The 20,575-nt window shown below is 41.6% G+C and overlaps 1 protein-coding gene across 1 annotated transcript; it reads left to right on the plus strand.

Moving 5' to 3' along the window:
* Positions 1 to 8,883: 8,883 nt before the first annotated feature.
* Positions 8,884 to 18,317, plus strand: SLITRK5 (SLIT and NTRK like family member 5). Its single transcript, XM_073580448.1, has 2 exons — positions 8,884 to 9,567; positions 11,096 to 18,317. Exon 2 carries the CDS (start codon positions 11,104 to 11,106, stop codon positions 13,738 to 13,740), a length of 2,637 nt encoding a protein of 878 aa, XP_073436549.1. The 5' UTR covers positions 8,884 to 9,567; positions 11,096 to 11,103; the 3' UTR covers positions 13,741 to 18,317.
* Positions 18,318 to 20,575: the final 2,258 nt, after the last annotated feature.

Below are 20,575 nucleotides of genomic sequence, written 5' to 3' on the forward strand. Positions count from 1 at the left end.
CTGCATATAGCAACCAAGTAAAGGGCACATTTGTCAATTAAAGGGGTGCTCCACTAATGGACAACACCTTATTAATGAGCCCAAAAAACATAATATTTGATACTCACCTCAGAAACTAATGCCGCTCCATAGTATTTAGCATCCTCATGGATAAGATATTTTTCGGACTTACTGTGCGCTGCTTGACAAAGTTCAGTAGTACAACATGAAGGGTTTTAACTGTTTAATTCCCAACGCGTTTCGAAGTTTCTAATACTTCTTCCTCAGGGGATGACATGACATATAGGCAAATATAGACTTCATGTCTTCCCCTGAGGAAGAAGTATTAGAAACTTCGAAACACGTTGGGAATTAAACAGTTAACACCCTTCATGTTGTACTACTGAACTTTGTCAAGCAGCGCACAGTAAGTCCGAAAAATATCTTATCCATGAGGATTCACATTGGCGGTCACGGAGTGGACCTTCGGGCGTGCAGCAGCTGACAGTCGATTATGTGCTTTTATCTCCCCTGGAAAAGGTGAGTGAATTTCTTATCATTTATTCCTAACACCACCCGGATAAGACCCTATTGCGCTTTCTTATTTCCTTTAGCTTCTTTTATATAGTATTTAGCATTGCATACCCTATTAGTTTTCTGAGATCAACCAGTGGCTGCAGATTAGATGCTGTGTTGTCATTTCACCTGCACCATATTTCTTCCGCTAGGACAAAATGTAAATGCTGAAGCCAGTGAGGACATAGTACCGAGTATGGAAAAGTGGCACAGATCCTGGTATTTTTTTTCTTTTTACCAACTTGGGTCTATTCATAAGGTGTGGTCCAGTAGTTCAATCTACAAAATAAGCTACAAATGCCTGATGCAGTGAAAGTCTCACCCTAGAACTTGCACCTTTGTCAGGAATGGAGATCCCTCAATATTAGGGTTCGCACAGATTCAGCAAAATTGCCGCCGTCGGCCGTCACTTCTCTGGACTGTAAGAGGCCATCAAACAGTTAAACAAAATCCTTCTACTCACCTCTCTAGCCCCTCCTCTCCTCACCAACACCCGTCTGGTCCTTGCTGCATCTTCAGACTCTGTGACCTTGCACTGTACTGGGCCTCATCAGAGCCAGAAGTCCTGACCTAGCGTGAGAGGCCCTGACGGTTTTGTGTGTAAGCTCACATCTTCTGCTGTCACATCATGACATTGTGAACCTCCCGGATTTCTGCATGAGCGGCAGTGATCATGCCGGTAAGAATGAGGAGTGGAGGGGCCAGAGAGTTGAACAGTTAAATGAGTATGAGTATTTGTTTTATTTTTTTTTTACATCTTACATGTAATATTCTATGGGGTCTCGAGAGTCCCCAAAACATATTCAGGAACAATAAATTCACAGGAAAAATCTACAAGAATAGGTGAATTTTATTTTTTTGCCTGATCCGCTCATCTCTAATTGAAGGGTATTCTGAATGGAGAATTGTGTTTTTGGAAAGGAAAATTATCAGGGGCGGACATATCGATGCAACCTGTGTAGCCACACAGGGGCTCAAAAGGTAAGGGGCCCAATCCCACCTCCAAAGCAGGTGGACATTGTGATCATGGTTTGCCCTAAACACCATAACAGATATTCAGATCATACAGAATGCTGTATGTAGCCCAAAAACTGAGGGTAGAAAGATGACTGAGCAGCAAACTCTGTAGAGGCCCTTATCTGGAAGAACAATTTGTCACGTGGAAGTAGTGGAAAAACAGGGGACAAGGAACCAGGGCCCCTGAACTGCCTCTGAGGCTAAAGGGGTGCCCTGACTTCCCTTAACTTGGGGGTACACTTGATGGTAGTGAGGCCCAAGTCCCCGACCTGTCCCTATCTCCTGTTTATCCCTGAGCTAAACCCCCAACCCCCTCCCCAGGAGGTGAGACAGGGAAAAAAGTGAACTGCACCAAAAACCAAAGGAAAGATAAGACAGACACCTCAGGGTTAAATAAACTAAAAAAACAATACTTAGCTTTCTCTGCTGCCAATGCTCTGAGCAGCAGAGTAAGGCACCAGATCAGCATTCAGCTGAAGCACCAATGCTCCTGATAAGCTGAACCACCACTGCACCAGGCAGCTCCAGTCTTCACCACGGTTGGTATCAAAAGGAAGAGTATCACCAACAGTGAGCTGCAGTAGCGGGTGACCTTTTAAATGAAGGTGGGAGTGGTCCCCACCAGCACCAGTAGACTAACTAAACATGTAGTAACACCAGCGGCCACAGGGGGGAAAAACTGACATTAACCCCCGATGGCCTGAAAGAAAAAAAGTTTACATCAGAGAAGCAAAAACTGACACACATCCAAAAATGGATTGTGACACAATTCTTGGTGCCCTGTGCTACATAGAAAGACACAAATAGGAAAACAGACTGTATTTGTCTATTCTGTGAATGTTGGGAACAAATGGACATGTTATGATTGAATTTTTTACATTACTCTTGTTTCTAGGTAAAATATACTGTAAGTAAAGTAACGGGTAACAGAGGATACATGCTTATTGGGCGATAACTATGCCTATGTTTGCTACATTAACCTTCTGTAGCATGATTTATTGCATGTAGCAAATATAGGCAAATATAGCTTCCAATCGCTTGCCCCAATTAAAAGAACCAAGCCGGTGCCCCAAGACAAAATGTATTTTCAGAGTCTAGCAATGCCTCTGGTGGAATCTGCTTGTCACATCCTTTTTGCAAGTATCAAGTTACTGCAAATTACTATACAGATGACACATTTCCTGGTCTGGATAAAATCTGTTTTAGGAACAAAATTTGCAAGGCGACTTTCAGGGATAATAATGTTTTTACAATGTAAAGAGTAAATACTACCTAAAGGACTATTGCATAGCTCATTTTGTCTGTGCTCTTATTTATTCTGCTCATAATAGGCTAAAAGCTGGCAATCTCTTCACTGACAAGCTGACGTCTTATCAAGCTAGAGACACTAAAGGAAGTCAAGTTGTAAGATTTACTGCTATTTTCTTTTTACGTATAATCAAGTTACATTAAATTGCTTACTCATCCCATGTACATTTATATCAAATTGATTTTTCAACAAAACCACCTTCTTTGCTGACGCATTGGTTTAAGTGGTGGACCAAGGAATCAAATCCCTTCTGGCAAAAAAGATTTTTCCTGCTCGTATATCAAGTTTACAACATCTTTTTGATGTCATCACAAGGCTAGGAGCGTACTCCTTCAAAATACTCCATCTTTACAAAAGATAAAAGGAAGAGGGTGACAAGTTGGAACATGGACAGAATGATTTAAAGTGAATCCGTTGGCAGATTTTAGCTATGAAATCTAAGAGCAGCATAATGGAAGGGCAGAGATTCCAGTTATGTGTCCCTTACTGGACTACTTGGTGCAGTTTCAATATAATTCCTCTTTCCTCTGCTGTAGGTGTAGCAGGGCTATAAATGCTGAGCTGTGTATAACCCCACTCACACCCTGATTGGCAGCTTCCTGTGTACATTGTACATTGTCAGACAACTTTCAATCATTGGTGGGGGCGGGGTTAGTCGGATTATACTGACTGGCTTTATGCGACACCTAGTCCAGCATTGATGAAACACTCTGTTTATTGAAATTATCGCAATCTTCTGAGCAAGGGACACATTCCTGGAATCAGGCTCTCTGTCCCTGCATTATGCTTCTCTCAGAAATGAACTGCAATTTCACAAAAAAAAAAAATCTGCTTTTATGACTTATCCATCACACAGACAACTCCCTATTCATTGCCCATTTATGGCTTTAACAACAGAATTTTGGTATAAAACAAAAATTGTCTATTGGTTACAATATGTATAAATAATAAGGTGAGGAAAAGTGAGCATATACCCTTTGTAAACCCCCCACGGAACATGGAGCTCCAAATACATATACAGTACTGTGCAAAGGTTTTAGGCAAGTATGACAAAATTTCACTGACTAATGCCAGGTACATCCAGTACACATTTGAGATGGATTGCAACTAGCTAGAAGTTAGCTAAAGGACTTCAACTTGCTCGGATCGATTACCACTCAAGGTGCAGCGATGACACCGGAAGTCAAAAAGAGAACAGCTATGGGAAAATCAACAATGAAGTCAATTCACGGGCAATAAAGACATGGGTCGTGTCATGATCCAGGCTGGGGTTTGTTTCTTGTTATTCTCTCCCCGGTCTGGTCATGCGGAGGTTTACCTTCTCTGCCTCATTTTGGGTTCTGTGTGGCTATTTTAGTCTGCTGTGGCCTGCAGACAAAAAGTCAGTGATAGTTCATGCTTAGAGGATAGAGCAGCTGACCCCTTGATATCGAGTTTTGTCCTCTGCCCGTTTACTCTGTTCCCGTGACTTCCCTTTGCTGCCACCCCGCTTGTCTCCGTTTATGAGACCCGGCTTGTCTTCTGATCTGTTTGCCTGTCTCACGTCTCGGTTATCTATGCTCCCGTCTGGCTATGACTTCTGGCTTGTATTTGACCACGTGTATTGCTGTGACCTCTGATACCTCTGCTCCTGTTTCTGAGTCGGCTCGTCTGACCACTCTTTTGCCACCTGGTGGCACCTTTGCTGCTGCTCAGTGTTGCTATGCTGTGTGTGCAACCTCTCTTCCCTCACTAGCATCCCCTGGTGGAGGTTGCACTATACTGCTCTGCAGCAGAATTACAGCTCATGCATAGTTCTGTCTTTTCTGTGGTAACATAATTGTGTGAAATATGGACAATAAAGAAACAAGAGAAAAGAAGAAATGTCTTTGAAATGTGGTGCTGGAGAAGGATGTTATATAGATGGCATAAAGGACAAACATTAATTTTGGAACAAATCAAGCCAGATGTCACTCAAAGCAAGGATCACCAAGCTACTACTTGCCTCCTTTGGACATATCACATGAAGAGAGCAATCAGTGGAGAAGGACATAATGGTCAGAAGAATAGAAGGAACAAGGCAAAGAGGAAGACCAGCAATCAGATGGCTTGATACATTCAAGATAACGGAGGAGAAGATCCTGGTGGACCTATCTAGGTTTGCTTAAGATCAAACTTTCTAGGCCATTTTAAAAAAAAGTTGAGGAAACCTTTGTAAACCCCACAGAAAAGGAGGTCCAAATATATGTGCTGTGGATGTCAAATCCACACCATAGGCCAGCTTACTGGGTGGATTTTCTCTGCAGTGCGTAACTTAGATTTTTTTTAGTCTGTCTCTAAACCCTGCTACTGTAAGAAGAGTTTCTGCAGGCAAACCCACAGTGAAAACGTGCAAGCTGTTCTTTGTTGGGAATGTTAGATGCAGCTTTCAAATGCACGAACATTCGAAGTAATATTTGCATTTATTTGTTCACAACAATAATGCAATTCTTCTTTAATCTCACTATCTTGAAAAACTGGAGTGACCTTCTCCTTGGATGACTTTGTTTTGTATTTTGATGAGCTCAAGTCATGCTGGTAGTTTTAACATGCTGAAAGGAAACCTTTTACAATCTTCAAAAGAGGTGCAAAGGTAGAGTAGAAGGTATATTTTCCAGAAGAGACAACAAACGGCAATGTTATTGTCCTGGAGCGGCGACATCAGTTTGCCTGCAATCAAAATTAGAACATTTGAATGAATTTGCAGTCCTACAACTCAACACAATTAGGCCTCAATCAGACTCATTAATCACAAACGTGGTGTTCAAACGTGGAACAAGTACTCATCAAAGTCTCTAGTGATGTTCAAATATCCGTCCTTTGCTGCAGACCATATGGCCACTAAAAAACCAGGGAGACATATCCATTTTTGATCAAAGTCATAGATAATAATAATCTTTATTTTTATATAGCGCTTTACAGTTTGCACACATTATCATCACTGTCCCCGATGGGGCTCACAATCTAAATTCCCTATCAGTATGTCTTTGGAATGTGGGAGGAAACTGGAGTGCCCGGAGGAAACCCACACAAACACAGGGAGAACATACAAACTCCTTGCAGATGTTGTCCTTGGTGGGATTTGAACCCAGGACCCCAGCCGCTTACCACTGAGCCACCGTGCCGCCCACCTGCCGGTACACAATTACCCATGGGTCTGTGGCTCCATGAAAATCAGGCCAAGCACACAATGGCGTATGTACCGCCACGATTAACACTGTAATAGCAGGGTCAAGTTTTTCAGTTTACTTTTTGTTTTCATACAAGAAAATCACTGATGGTAAAAGCTGGCCAAGCGCTGAAGAGACTTAGATTCTAAATACTGAAGAACAACGGTCCGTGTTTTTATGAGAATCATCACGGACGTCTAAATGACGCCTTAAAACAATTATGCCAAAAAAGAATCATCAAGCTGTACAATGGCTACATGAGTGAAGCTGATCCAGACACGGACGCAAGAACTGACGGCTATAATTGCTGCCTAAGGTGCGTTTATTACATTCTCACTTGAAGGGCTCAATGGGCACTCAATTATTTAATACTAAATAATGGTGCGGAATATAGCTGACTATGCAGAGACTTTCACTTTGGCTATTTTTCTTTTCATCATAGCGTAAAAAAAATAAATAAAATCTACTGTTATTTTGCTCCCTGAGGACCCAAGCCTTAATAGTATATTACAGGCAATTTTCCTTAAGTGCCGGCACTATTATAATACTGCACTCTGATCGTGTGACCACTGCCACTGTTCCTATCACATTACAGTCAGAGAAACATCATCTAATGTGATTGGTGGATGTTGGAAATGCAAGCAATAAAAAAAAACAATGCCAAGAATTTTTTTTCTGCCATTGCTGTTAAAATATAAATGCATGCAAAATACTCACTGACATATACTGTACGTACCCCAAAAAAGGTACAGACAGTCCTCCGAAAAACAAGGCTCTAAACATAAAGGCAACAAGACCTGGCAGTAAAAAAAAAATGATGTGTTCTACTGGACTATAAGTCAGTCTGGAGGGCCACAACAAGGGGTTAATGTTGTTCCATATTAGAACATGAAAAGGAAGAGGGTGAATGTACGTGTACATATATGTGTAATGCAAGGACGGATAGATAGATAGATAGATAGATAGATAGATAGATAGATAGATAGATCGATAGATAGATAGATATGAGATATATTGATATATAGAGAGATAGATAAGAGATAGATTTGAGATAGATAGATAGATAGATAGATAGATGGATAGATGGATAGATAGATAGATAGATGAATAGATAGATAGATGATAGATAGATAGATATGGGATAGATAGATAGATAATAGATAGATATGAGATAATAGATAGATAGATAGATAGATGATAGATTTGAGATAGATAGGGAGATAGATATGGGATAGATATAGATAGATAGATGGATAGATAGATATGAGATAATAGATAGATAGATATGAGATAGATAGATAGATAGATATGAGATAATAGATAGATAGATATGAGATAATAGATAGATAGATATGAGATAGATAGATAGATAGATAGATATGAGATAATAGATAGATAGATAGATAGATAGATATGGGATAGATAGATAGATATGAGATAATAGATAGATAGATATGAGATAATAGATAGATAGATAGATAGATAGATATGAGATAATAGATAGATAGATATGAGATAATAGATAGATATGAGATAATAGATAGATAGATAGATAGATATGAGATAATAGATAGATAGATATGAGATAATAGATAGATATGAGATAATAGATAGATAGATAGATAGATAGATATGGGATAGATAGATAGATAGATAGATAGATAGATAATGCTCAAAAAAAAATAAAGGGAACACATACAGCCTGTTGCAAATGGAATAGTGTTCCCTTTATTTGTTGAGCAGTATATATACAGTATATACTTTTGCTATGAAAATTGATTAATTCAGGACACCACAGGAGCCAATTCTAAAGACAGAACAGACATCACAATTGCGGCACACTGAGAGCAAAGTCACCCCGGACTCTGAGAACGATTTCATGTTCTTCCCCCTTTTTTGCTGCGTTCCACTCTGCTAGCTGTTCCACAGGCTGCAGCTCCTTGCTCGTCTCTCCTCCTTGGCTTCCACATCTATGATGAGCCATTACAGCGACACCTAGCGGGCCAGAGATCCGAGCGCATGGCAGGGCAGCCCCATCCCATTGTCTCGCGCTCACTACATGGAGGCATCTCCAGTCACATTGTATTTAACTCAATAATTGTTTATTTCTTGTTGCGTAATGGGTTAAATCAGGTAAACGCGGTGACATAAAATCTATCATTAAGATCTATGAGGGATGATAAATATCAAATTAGCAAAAAAGCAAATCGCCCAGACGTGAAATAATAAATAAATCTCCATGTGAAATTGATGCCATTGTAACTAAGTCACACTCCCAGAAAATTCATGACTCTGATGCAGAGCTGTTCTCCATGTTCGGAGCCATTGCTCCTGTCAGTAGCCGGCATGTCCCTCTCCAGCAGTCGGATCTGTCTCCCTCACTTAGCGTTATGACAGGGGAGCATTAGGCTCCACATCTGGCCCCGGCACCTCCAGCATAGGGCACTGGGCGGCCTTGTTACCATCCAGATCATCTGTGGGGGAGTCTGGCTGGTGAGACAATGCCTGAGTCATGTCAGGTGAGGAAGCCTGCGATCACTGAGGATCTGTCTGACGTGTGTATATATATATATATATGTGTGTGTATGTGTGTATATGTGTGTATATATGGAAGCCTTCCATGCCTACTGCACGGTGCATGGCCTCTCTGCCTCCATCCTCACATGCTCCTGCTAGATGTGGCTTCATCCTTCATCTCTCATTTTTACATTCCTGGAGAAGAAGGAACCTCCATCCTGTCGCCTTGTATCGCCATCTGTCGGTGCTCTCACCCACAATTTTGGCTCCCCCCCCCCAATCTGTGGAATAGGAAGGATGAGATCGCAGCACAATAACGTGTGGCTCAGCTCCGGGGGCCGCCTGCCTGCTGAGCCCCCCACAAAGATGCTGCTGATCTCCTCTGGATGATAAGAGAGCATTCAGCATCTGCTTATTGGGGGGTCCTGGCTCCATCCAGCGGGATCACAGGTGGTCGCATGCTTTCTGCAGGGTTCCATGTGATCTCAGCTCTGGAGGAGCGACCCAATGTATCACCACCACCGCAGATGCAGTCGCCACACTGGTAGCCCAGGCCGATCACACACGGGAAGAATGGGAGATGGCCAACGAGGCGGACGCAGGGTCGTGTAGTTGGGCTCGAGATTGACATGTAATGCATGGTAGGATGTTGTCAACTTGATAAGTAGAAAGGCTGAGTCTGCTCCGTGCTCCCCCTCCACCCTACCTAGTGTCAGGCTCCTCCTCGCTGCCCCCCATCCCCCTTCTCCCTTTCTCCCGCTCTCCTCTCTCCATCTCTCCCTATCTGCCTGGCTCTCACCTCCCTGCGATCCCATCGGCTTTATTAGGAACCACCATGGGACTGGTAGTGCCGGAGGATGGCTGCAGCGTTGCGGGCTGTGTGTGAGGAGCCGCCTCTCCCCCTGCCGCCCTGATCCCATAGCTGCAGATGCGCGATTCATGGCTCTCCGCGATGGTTGGGCCCTGGAGACTCAAGTCTGAGTAAGTATCGGGCTTGTTCTCAGGCTCCATGCAGGTTCTGTGGGGAGGATGGACATGGGTGCTGCTGCCGCTGCTGCTCTCCTCTTTGCCCTGCTCCCTGTTTCATTGGTATGTTCTGGGCGACCTAGTGGAATTGTACAGGAGTCTCATCACACAGGCTGGATGGCTGGCACAGTGGCAGTGCAGAGAACTAGAGCTCCTTCTCAAGGGTTAACAGCAGTGACAGGTGGATGGTTCACTTTAGCCTAGGTGAAGGAGCCTGGAGCCCAAGCCTGGCATTTCTGGTAAGCAATTGGAATTCAATTCAACTTTTAGCATCGGGCTGATCTGGGCAGGATCTATGGATGGATGTGGGAGCAGCACAGGTCATTGCTTCCCCCCTCTCAGATTTTTGGCTGTCTCCCTAGTTTTTTTTTTTTATTGCAAATTGTGGGTGTTGAGTTGCAAGTTGTTGTAGGGTGAGGGCAAGCAAATGAGCGATTTGTGAGGAAGGGCTCAAGCCCATAGATAGCTCCTGCTCCCTGACAGCAGCCCCATGCAAGCACAGCCATGCTGATGGCAGCTCTATGCAGGGAACATTGCACAGCCTTCAGATCTGTCTCCAGCACAGGCTATTTCTATTATTGGATAGTTTCTTGTATGTTCCTTCATCCCCTAGGAGGACCATTAACAACCAGCCCTGGATGTAATGAGCAGCTTTAATGCTGAGAGTATTGACAATGGCGAAAATAGGAATGATCTATTGGATTCTCCTCGTCAGGCTAGTTTTACAGCATACCCAAAGTAAAGGATATTAGACTAAAGACGCTCCCTGGAGACAAGGACATGTATGTGCAATGATTAACCCTTCCGCAGCCTTGATGGATTCTGATTTCCAGTGCTGTCTGCAGGATCTGGGAGCAGGGGAGACGTGGGAGAGGGCTGTAATCGCTCAGCATAGTCGTCGGCTCCTTCCTTATACAAAAAAGCCATGTTTTTTTGCATTGTGGATCCTTTTGGCATCGTGAAAGCAGCAGGGAGAACATGACGTTCTCCTCAGTGATTCTCTCCGTGTTATCAGTGATGATGATGATGATGATGATGACGATGTGGTGAAATCATCTCTGTAGACAAACTGAAGCCTTTGCTTCTAAAAGGCTGTAACGCATTGCGGTAGAACTAGACCCGATCCAAGTTCTAGTGGAGTCAGTGAAAAGCCTGGCCATTAGTATGGAGATCGTACGGTGCGCTGTTCAATGGTGCGGTGCTGAAATCACTAGAAAGATTGGTAAATTGGGAAGAGATCTCCAGGAGCCGAGGTGACAGCCATTTTCTGCATACTTCTAGATGATTAGAACCCTTCACCAGTGCCAACCTGTCTGGCCATGGTGATCAGTTCATAGACATGTATATATAGATCGGTACCCATGATGCCATGACATATGTTATGGTGAAGCAGCGCTAGCTCATGTGTGAATGCAACATCTTGTGTGTGTGTGTATCTCCTGCGCTGATGCCCTACTTAAATGTCTCGTATTTTGTCCCACAGGAGGTAAAATGTACCATTGCTGCTCTGCAGTCACGTTTGACCAGGACTTAAACAAGAAAATGCAGATGTGGCTCCTCCAGACGATCGCATTTGCTGTAACATCCCTGGTTCTCTCTTGGGCAGAAACAATAGAATCGTATGGAGAGGTGTGTGACAATTGTCCTTGTGAGGAGCGAGATGGCATACTGTCGGTGAATTGTGAGAACAGGGGGATCATTAGCCTCTCGGAGATCACCCCTCCACGTTACTCCATCTATCATCTCTTCTTATTTGGAAATCTCTTAAATCGTCTGTACTTAAATGAATTTGTCAACTACTCCGGGGCTTCTATATTGCATCTTGGTAACAACGACATTCAGGAGATTGAAACTGGGTCATTTCACGGACTTCAGGGTCTAAAGAGGCTGCATCTGAATAACAATAAGTTGGAACTTCTTAAGAACGATACCTTTCTTGGCCTAGAGAGTCTGGAGTATTTGCAAGTCGATTACAATTATATCATCTCCATTGAGCCTAATGCTTTCAGTAGGCTTCACACTCTGCAAGTCCTAATATTAAATGACAACCTTTTGTCCACTTTGCCCATCAACCTCTTTCGTTTTGTACCTTTAACACACCTAGACCTGAGAGGAAATAGACTCAAAGTCCTTCCTTTTGTGGGTCTTCTGGAACATATGGATAAGGTGGTGGAGCTGCAACTAGAGGAAAATCCATGGAATTGTTCTTGTGAATTAATTGCATTGAAGGATTGGCTCTATAGCATTTCATACTCTGCTCTAGTTGGTGATGTGGTTTGTGAGACCCCTTTTCGGCTATATGGCAGAGATCTGGATGAAATCTCCAAACAGGAATTATGCCCCAGGAGATTGATTCCTGAAATGCGACCACCAATTCCCAGGAGTACAAATGAGTACTTCCACACTACTCCAGCCTCAGTTAATTCTGGTGCCACTATATCTTCGTCTGTTTACAAAAACCCATCAAAACCTAAAAGCACACGGCAACCTAACAAATCCAGAGTGAGAGCCACATCCCACCACCCTCCCAAAGAAAATGGATACATTGCTTATCAGACCAAATCCCCAGTGCCTTTGGAGTGTCCTACAAACTGTACGTGTAACTTACAGATCTCCAATCTGGGACTTAATGTCAACTGTCAGGAGAGAAAGATACAGAGCATCTCCGACCTACACCCTAAACCTTACAACCCCAAAAAGATGTATCTCACAGGCAATTATATTACATTGGTCCGTAGGTCTGATTTTATTGACTCCACTGGATTGGACCTTCTGCATCTTGGGAACAATCGGATATCAGCTATACAAGACAGAGCTTTTGGAGATTTGACTAATTTACGTAGACTGTACTTAAATGGTAATTCTATTGAAAAGCTGACACCAGACTTGTTTTATGGTCTTCAAAGCCTTCAATATCTTTTCCTACAATATAATGCCATTAAAGTTATCGAACCAAGAACATTTGATTCTGTTCCCAACCTTCACCTTTTATTCCTCAATAACAATCTCCTGAAATACTTACCTAGCAACATTTTCTCTGGATTGAATCTATCAAGGCTGAACCTGAGAAGTAATAATTTTTCACACCTGACAGTGAGTGGAGTGTTAGACCAGCTTAAATCTTTAGTGCAGATAGACCTCCATGAGAACCCCTGGGATTGTACATGTGATGTGGTGGGGATGAAGCTATGGCTGGAACAGCTCAGTGTTGGGGTCCTGGTGGATGATGTCATCTGTAAAAACCCTAAAAAATTTTCAATGAAGGAAATGAGACTGATCAAGTCTGATCTCCTTTGCCCTGATTACTCTGACATTATAGTTCCCACATCTACACCATCAGAGGAGCAGCCTCCAGAGAGCACCACCACCTTAATTTATCCCATTAAATTCAACAATGTGTCGAGCTCAGTGCCCTTGTCTGTGCTCATACTGAGCCTGCTCTTGGTTTTCATTATGTCTGTGTTTGTGGCTGCAGGGCTATTCGTCCTTGTGATGAAACGAAGGAAAAAGAATCAGAACGAGCCAGCCAGCACAAATAACTCAGACGTGAGCTCGTTCAACATGCAGTACAGTGTGTACAGCAACAGACCTCTGCCTAAGGTGAAGACCCCAGCTGGCCATGTCTATGAGTATATCCCCCACCCATTAGGTCACATGTGCAAAAACCCTATCTATAGGTCTAGGGAGGGCAATTCTGTTGACGATTACAAGGATCTCCATGAACTTAAAGTGACCTACAGGAATCATCTAGAAGAAGAAAGAGAGAGTAATCTGAGGAACCCAAGCTACAGCGTCAGCACTATTGAGCCCAGGGTGGAGCTTTCTTCTGTGCAAGATGCAGATCGTGTATATAGAGGGATCCTAGAGCCTGATAAGGGTTCTTCCCCTGGGAATAACATCGAATATAAATATACCAACCCCCCTGCTTTTACTTATACCCCTAAATATGAAGCAAAGCGTCAGTTCTTGCATCCGGACAGGTTAAGGGAAGCAGTGCTATATAGCACACCCAGTACTGTCTATGTGGAACCCAACAGGAACGAATACTTGGAATTAAAAGCAAAACTTAATGTTGAGCCGGACTACCTCGAAGTGCTGGAGAAACAGACAACATTCAGCCAGTTCTAGACTCCTACAAACCACAGTTTTATCTCCGAAACAAAGGACTAAACGATGATTTTGTTGCTTCAACCTTCGGATGAAGTGCCTTGGCACAAGATTTTCAGCTGCAGCAATTATACTGAAAGGGTGTGCAATTTTCTTCTTTTTTTTGTAGGACAACCTCTATTGTACAAATGGGGCACAACAAATTACTAATTGCAAGAGGTGGTCTCCTCTGTGGTCTATTTCTGCAGCCTGAGAATTCAAAGAGTTGGTATCACTCCTGGTGCTAGGAGGTAGAGATGATGAATTTACCACACTTATGCTATAGCCCTTCAGACAAGGGTGGGTCTAAAGAACTTTTCTGGTGTTTTAGCACCCCTCCCCCTAAGTTTCATATAAAGGTCCATTTTTACAGGATGTATTTGTATGCTTTCTGGACTTTTCAAGCTAAATCATGTAAGCTATGATCTTTATGCATCACCATAGATGGTGTCAACAAATTCTAAAGTGCAAAGACATCAGATCCATCCTTGGGGTAGTTAAAATAACTTATTGTTGAAATATCAAATATTTTAATGTAGCACCTATTTTTATATGCACATTAGCATTTCTCTTTCTTTTTTTTTCTTCATTATTCCAGTCTTTGATTTGCTCAGACGTGTTGCACTACATGAGGAAGGGACAATAGAGATGGCAATAGGTATCAGAGGTGGTGATAAGGAAATCGCGCAGAAGACTGACCAAATTGTAAATATGACTTACAGCAAGCATGTCAGTCAGGGATTGCAATTGTTCTATGCCAGGCATAATGCATTCTACCGTTATCATTTGGCACTTTACGAAACTGAAGAATCAGAACTATAGGGAATATCTGGTGTTAGGTGAAATGAGTTTATTTCATTAGAGAACCAAATGTAATTTCTTGACTACTATTGTAGCCAATCTGCACTGTATAGATTGACATGCGTCCTGTCACTTGGTGGGGTTGACATTGGAATATGGAATGTGCAAGGTAGGGAAAAAGTCATTGTTTTTTAATACTACTTTAATTTTCTGTTTAAAGAAACGTAGTGCTGTGATACATGTATCCAACAAGTGACCATATTGTATGAGCCACAGTAACCATCCAGGAGGCATTTCACATTCTCAGTATTTCCAATTCAATTGTTAGGGGTTTTTTTCTTTTGTCATTGGGCACAGTATTCAAATAGAAAACATTGCAGCCAATGTAGTACAATTGGATGATGTCCTTCCCCTTAATCTGTAAGGCCCAGTTTGATAAGAATTGGACAATTACATATTGTCCTCGTTATTGGAGAATATAGCATTTTTATTTGTGTCCAGTAGCTTAACCCTTTTTTATACAGGTTCCTCATGTTTACTTCTCGTTAAATAGTTGCAACAGGGTATGCAGTAGCATCACCACACAACATACAGAACACACACACAAACACACACATGCAAATACACACAGACACACACATAGTTATACATATGCAGACACACACATACACAGTCACACACACACGAAAAGAGATGCACACACACAAACACACACAGGTACACACACAGGCAAATACACACAGACACACATAGTTATACATATGCAAACGCACACATACACAGTCACACACACATGCAGATATACACAGACACACAAAAAGAAATGCACACACACAAACACACAGAGGTACACACACATGCAAATACACACAGACACACACACACACACGCAAATAAACACATACACAGACACAAACATAGTTATACATATGCAGACACACAAACATACACACACATGCAGATACACACAGACACAAAAACAGACACATACATGCATACACATTCACAAACACAGACACACACAAACACACACACACATGCATACACACACAAAAAACACTTCTGCACAGCTACATGTAGACACACATACACACAGATGCACGCACACACGCACACAGACACATGTAGACACACACAGACGCACGCACATATGCACACAGACACATGTAGACACACAGAGACACAGACACACATGCATACACACACAAAAAACGCTTCCACACAGCTACATGTAGACACATACATTCACACAGATGCACGCACATATGCACACAGACACATGTAGACACACACAGACGCACGCACATACGCACACAGACACATGTAGACACACACAGATGCACGCAGACACATGTAGACACACACACAAACACATACACGCAGACACACACAGAGACATGTGCAGATATATATATATACACATACAGAGACGTGCGCACACACACACAGACACAAACACACATGTAGACACACACAGATGCACGCAGACACATGTAGACACACACACAAACACATACACGCAGACACACAGAGACATGTGCAGATATATATATATACACATACAGAGACGTGCGCACACACACACAGACACAAACACACATGTAGACACACACAGACGCACGCACATACGCACACAGACACATGTAGACACACACAGATGCACGCAGACACATGTAGACACACACAAACACATACACGCAGACACACACAGAGACATGTGCAGATATATATATACACATACAGAGACGTGCGCACACACACACAGACACAAACACACATGTAGACACACACAGACGCACGTACATACGCACACAGACACATGTAGACACACACACAAACACATACACACAGAGACACGTGCAGATATATATATATACATACAGAGACGTGCGCACACACACACACGCACACAGACACATGTAGACACACACAGACGCACGCACATACGCACACAGACACATGTAGACACACACACAAACACATACACACAGAGACACGTGCAGATATATATATATACACATACAGAGACGTGCGCACACACACACAGACACAAACACACATGTAGACACAAACAGACGCACGCACATACGCACACAGACACATGTAGACACACACAGATGCACGCAGACACATGTAGACACACACACAAACACATACACGCAGACACACACAGAGACACGTGCAGATATATATATATACACATACAGAGACGTGCGCACACACACACACACACGCACACAGACACATGTAGACACACACAGACGCACGCACATACGCACACAGACACATGTAGACACACACACAAACACATACACACAGAGACACGTGCAGATATATATATATACACATACAGAGATGTGCGCACACACACACACGCACACAGACACATGTAGACACACACAGACGCACGCACATACGCACACAGACACATGTAGACACACACACAAACACATACACACAGAGACACGTGCAGATATATATATATACACACATACAGAGATGTGCGCACACACACACAGACACACACAGACACACTTACTGGTTCAAATCAGGATTTTTTCCTTCCTTTTTACCATGGAAAATTCATTCCTCTAGTATTTATGTAAAGAGCTCTTTCTAGTGTCACAAATAATAGTTTGTAGCCTCTTCCTGAACAATTTTCTATTTTGCACCCTGAGACTTATTTCTCATCTGCAGTGGCCGGATTACCGTCCACACTCTTATGGATTCTTCCATGAAGATGTATTTGTTGGTACTTTCTATTCCTCCTTTTCAATTATATAAACAGGGATATGCAACTTTTCAAATAACTGCCCTCAAAAATGAAACATATTTTTTATGAACTATATTGTAACGAGTACTGGATTAATCCGCTGCATAATTGATCCATGTGCAGGATTCCCTTTACCTTGCCTTTTACAGAAAGCCCCTCTAAACGCCATATATTGTTTTCTGCATTTTAGGGAACACGAGAATGATATACTTTGCTTTTTTTTTTAATAATGCATGCACCACTGTATTCATATATTATCAGGTATATTATGTGTTCCTGCCATTATTTTATTTTAACAACATCATGCTCAACGTTGATTATCAATTTAATGTAATAGGTTTGATAGACTAAGCTCCTCTACCCCTTATTTTATTTTATTTTTTAGATTGCAAATTTTCATGATTCTTATATTATTCCAGCTTCAATCAATCTATACAAAAAAAAAAAATCAATCTTAAATAAAGTATCTATTTTTTTATGCACGGTTCTTATGATTTTGATCAGCATTTGTACAGTGTATACTTTAGTCAGACGAGGCTAATTAAGATAATGCATATTCCGGTGAGTGAAAGAGTTTTAACATTATATGGTATTTCTGCTTACAATATAGGGATATAGCCACATGAACTAAAATATAAGTAAATAAAGGTCAACATAGTAATATGTTAATAAATATATGATGTCAATCTGTTTAACCATTATAAGAGAAATGTCTGTATTTTACTGGAATAGCAAAGGTTACCCATCAATCATATGTCTATACCAAACACTTGCTGATGATATTTTGTAGCTACGTGAGACAGAAGAGGTCGGATACTATTAAGGCAGCTTTGTAATGTATGGAGGATGTTATTTTATTTACATTCAGATATTTTGTTCAGTGATATGTACTTTATTTAATCTACAAACTTTTTGGGAATTCAGTGTAAAATTATATTTTAAGAAATTAAATAATTCTATTAAAATTGAAATTGATTATACCAATCTTCACTATAGCATTTTCAGTTTTCTTTTAATACGAAGCGTGACATATTTCCTATGCATCACGACCAGCTCTGCGGATAGGCCTGTGCCATATATATTATTTATATTAAGCATTAAGTTGCCATTAAAATTCGACTCGTCAGCGATATGCGATATCTTGCACAAAGAGTGATACAATGCACAGATCCTGCAGATCTTGTCGTGATTTATTTTTTATCTTTTTTACATGTCGTTCATGGTTTCCTAAATCCTGAGCTTTGCTTACTCTGGTGGTTTCGCGCCAGATGTGATCCACTAATTGAAAATCAGAGATTTAAATGGATTGCTAATGGGTTTTAACATAACGTGAACGCTCGCGTGTGAATTGGTGTTCGAGTGCTTAACGTATAGCAATTAAAATATTGTCCTCAGGTGCGTTATCAAGTGCAAATGGTGATATGCATGTTCTATTCCATGAGTCCTAGCATGTGAGGGTACTTCTGTCATTGAAGGGGTTTTTCAACCGTATTTCTGTAACAGAGTTGTATCACTGTTATAGTCATTTGTATACGTGCTTTCAGATCCCTGACTTCTATGTAGCATCAGGAGAATGATGTAGATGGGGTTAAAACTATATTCTTATGACTACACTGGTTTTGCGTATCTCAGCAAATTGTTGGCTCATTCACAAAAGCGAGTGTATTGTACGGCATCAGTAACCTTTAAGGGGCCCTACTGTACTTCCATATACTTGTAGGTGAATAGAGTTTTTTTCAGTTGGATTCCATATGGATGTATATTAATACTAAGGTATACAGCAAATATTTCTCTGACACTTTATCTAAGGCCTCGTTCAGAAGTCTGTGATGGATGGCTGTATGTGTTCTATCCATGTTTTTCCCAGATACAACACATACAGTACCCATTATAGTCTATGGGGCTGTTCACATGTCCACGTGCAAAACTAGTGAAGGCATGTGTTTTTTTTTTTTTTAACGGCAGCATGGATGAAAAGTGTCAATACAAGTCTAAGGGTCCAATAATTAGATGGCGTCCATGTGCTGTCATATTTAACAATGTAAGGGCACATTCACACTGCCGTATAATCCCTCTTGCGATAGAATAACTCCGACTATGCTATTGAATCTCGGTGCAATCTGTGGCAGTGTCATATGAGTGTGATCCGAATCTCTCACATGCGAGAATCGCAGCATAGGAGCGGGGAATATAGTGAACTTAAATTCTCCATCTTCTCTATTGTCTCTGCGCATATGTCTGATGATATCCGTATGCATTCCAATGCAGTGCATGATGCAGCCACCACTTTGTTTCACTGTGGGGATGTTGTTCTTAGGTTGATGAACTGTGTTGGCTTAGTGCCAGACATAGTGTTTTTCTTGTTTGCCAAAAAGTTCAATTTTTGTCTCATCAGTCTACAGTACCTTCCTCCATGCATTTAGAGAGTCTCCCACATGTCTTTTGGCAAACTCAAAATGATCGTTACAATTTTTGTTAGTAAGTAAAGGCCTTTTTCTGGCCACTCTTCCATAATGGCCACTATGGATTGTACGGCTTATTTTGGTCATATGGAAAGATGCTCCAGTCTGCTGCTCTATCATGGTTACCTTTGGTCTCTGTGCTACCTCCCTGATTAATGCCATCCTTGCTCAGTCTAAGAGTTTTGGTGGGTGGCCCTCTCTTGGCAGATTTGTTGTGGCACCATGTTGTTTCCATTTGATGATGCTACGGGGGGGATCATCAGAGATTGCAGTATTGTTCTTCTCAACATCTTTGTCCCTGACTTCTTTGGAAATCTCCTTGGTCTTCATGGTGTTTGGTTTGTGGTGTATTTTGCTTAATGGAGTTTCAGCCTCTGTGACCTTTCAGAAAAGGTGTGTATATACTGACAGATCATGTGACACTTAGATTGCACACTGTGGACTTCCTTTCATTAGGCCTGTGACTTATGAAGGTAATTGCTTACACCAGAAATTTTTAGGAGCTACATAGCAATAAGGGGAATACATGTGCCCATGCCAATTTTTAGTTATTTGATTCCATTAACTTCATTTATGCCTATATTTTTCTCACTTCACCAACTTAGACTAATTAGTGCTGATAATTAATTTTATTTCTTTACTTTAATTACGTTACTTTAATATACAGTATTTTTATGCATAAAATACATAATTTTTTTCTTTTGATTAAATTCAATATAACTGTCTACATGCAGCTGCCATCTATTATTTTCATTATCCCGCCTTTTCTATTTTCCAACAG

Source organism: Dendrobates tinctorius, unplaced genomic scaffold, assembly GCF_039654945.1.
Source record: "Dendrobates tinctorius isolate UK_male_01 unplaced genomic scaffold, ASM3965494v1 ptg000064l, whole genome shotgun sequence".
Classification (NCBI taxonomy): domain Eukaryota; kingdom Metazoa; phylum Chordata; class Amphibia; order Anura; family Dendrobatidae; genus Dendrobates; species Dendrobates tinctorius.